The following is a 1,661-nucleotide window of genomic DNA, read 5'->3' as shown; positions in this document are numbered from 1 at the left end:
TATAATTAAATATATATACATTTATGAAAAATATATATTTAACAATAACATATAATAAGTTAAGCATTAATAACAAGCAAATACAAATAGCAATAAAATTGATAAAATTTTATTAACTTTTATTAATTGTATATAATAAAAAATAATAAAAATAAAAAAATCATTTCTATATGTATCAATAATATAAAATATCCATAATATTGATAAATATTGATATGTGTGCACACATTTTAAAAAAGATTATTAATAAACTTTATTAATAACTTTATATAATTATAATTAATAGATATTAAATAATTAGATATTAAGTAAAATAATAAGAAATAACACAATTATGTAAAATAAAAAAATAAATAATAATCAATAAAATCATACCGTCCTTATAATCAAATGATGAAGATCTGGTGGCAGTAGCTGGTGGAAGAGACACCTTAAAACACGAGAAACAGTTTCCCATTGATGCTGTCCGTATTTAATGTTAAAGACAATTATTCCATACATCAGTAATTCAGTCTTACATTGGCAGTCTTGATTGAAAGCTAAATAATTATAAGTCAACAAAATGATGCAATTAATTTTATGTGCCAATAAAATAAATATATTATAAATATTTATATATTTTTAATATATAAACTTATTAATTATAGTATTATAAACTTATAATATAACTTATTAAAAATTTTAAAATATTTGAAACATTTATAAAAATTATAAATAATGTACAAAAATAACAATAACATGTATAAAAATTATAAATGATAATATTGATAAAAAATTGTATTGACTATATAACATATAATGTATAATATAATTATTATTAAAAGTATAAATTTACATATATAATAATATATTATATAATAATAGTAATATTGCTATGATAAAAAAAATAAAATATATTAGAAAAATTCTTTACCTTACTATTAAAGCGGATTTTTGGTCTACCTGGGTAACAATAACCCCAGAAAAGACCCCCCGCAAAATATCTCGTTTTGCCTTCATTCATTAAATTCTCACAAAATATTTATATTGTAATGTATCACAATTGAAATTAACAAAATGTTTCAATCCCAATCCTTTTGAACATTTCTTTTACATGACTTTTAGGTTGACTTTATATTTGACTAATATATTGTCATTTATACCGACGTAACCTCATTAAACAATATAATGACAGTATCATTTCATATGAAATATATATTTCCGTCAATTTATTTCGTATTATATATTGACGAAATCTATATATAAAATCACCAAAACAAAGATAATCTTTATACTTTAACGCATAATAAAAAAGTTCCTTCAAAATGAAACAGGAACGAAGTCTTTTTCATAAATTCAGTGTTGATATGTTATAAAAATAATAATCACTAGAAAAGACTATTAATATTTATTCAATAAAATGAGTCGCAGAATATAAACAAATTAAATCATTTAATAGGTATTCTGATTTTAAATATTAGTTGACGAATTATTGATACTAAGAATTCAAAATCAATATTATATCGTATAAAATATCAAAATGATATTACAAATATCAATTATTGCTGTACCAATTGTTTATTTTTAAATCAATTTTATTTATAAATTATTTTATTCGAAATTATATATAAAATTAAATAATTTAATATTTTAATTTAGATTTTTTTGTAATATCTTATTTA

At 18.5% G+C, this 1,661-nt stretch overlaps 2 protein-coding genes across 2 annotated transcripts in view; one reads left to right on the top strand and one right to left on the bottom strand.

Moving 5' to 3' along the window:
* Window positions 1-1,347, bottom strand: part of LOC102677542 (DCN1-like protein 3) — a 3,073-nt gene extending 1,726 nt beyond the window's left edge. The window contains exons 1-2 of the mRNA XM_031514455.1: window positions 914-1,347; window positions 362-539 (exon numbers count right to left, since the gene is read on the bottom strand). Of these exons, the coding sequence (XP_031370315.1) occupies window positions 362-457 (96 nt within the window). The 5' untranslated portion in view covers window positions 458-539; window positions 914-1,347. The remainder of the gene's footprint in view (window positions 1-361; window positions 540-913) is intronic.
* LOC102677409 (activating signal cointegrator 1 complex subunit 3) overlaps window positions 1-1,661 on the top strand; it is a 33,328-nt gene that overhangs the window by 18,546 nt on the left and 13,121 nt on the right. The gene's annotated exons all lie outside the window — the stretch shown is intronic.

Source organism: Apis dorsata, unplaced genomic scaffold (assembly GCF_000469605.1).
Source record: "Apis dorsata unplaced genomic scaffold, Apis dorsata 1.3 scaffold_997, whole genome shotgun sequence".
In the NCBI taxonomy this organism is placed as follows: domain Eukaryota; kingdom Metazoa; phylum Arthropoda; class Insecta; order Hymenoptera; family Apidae; genus Apis; species Apis dorsata.
The sequence above is the reverse complement of the archived record's forward strand: the minus strand, read 5'-3'. Positions and strand labels throughout refer to the sequence as shown.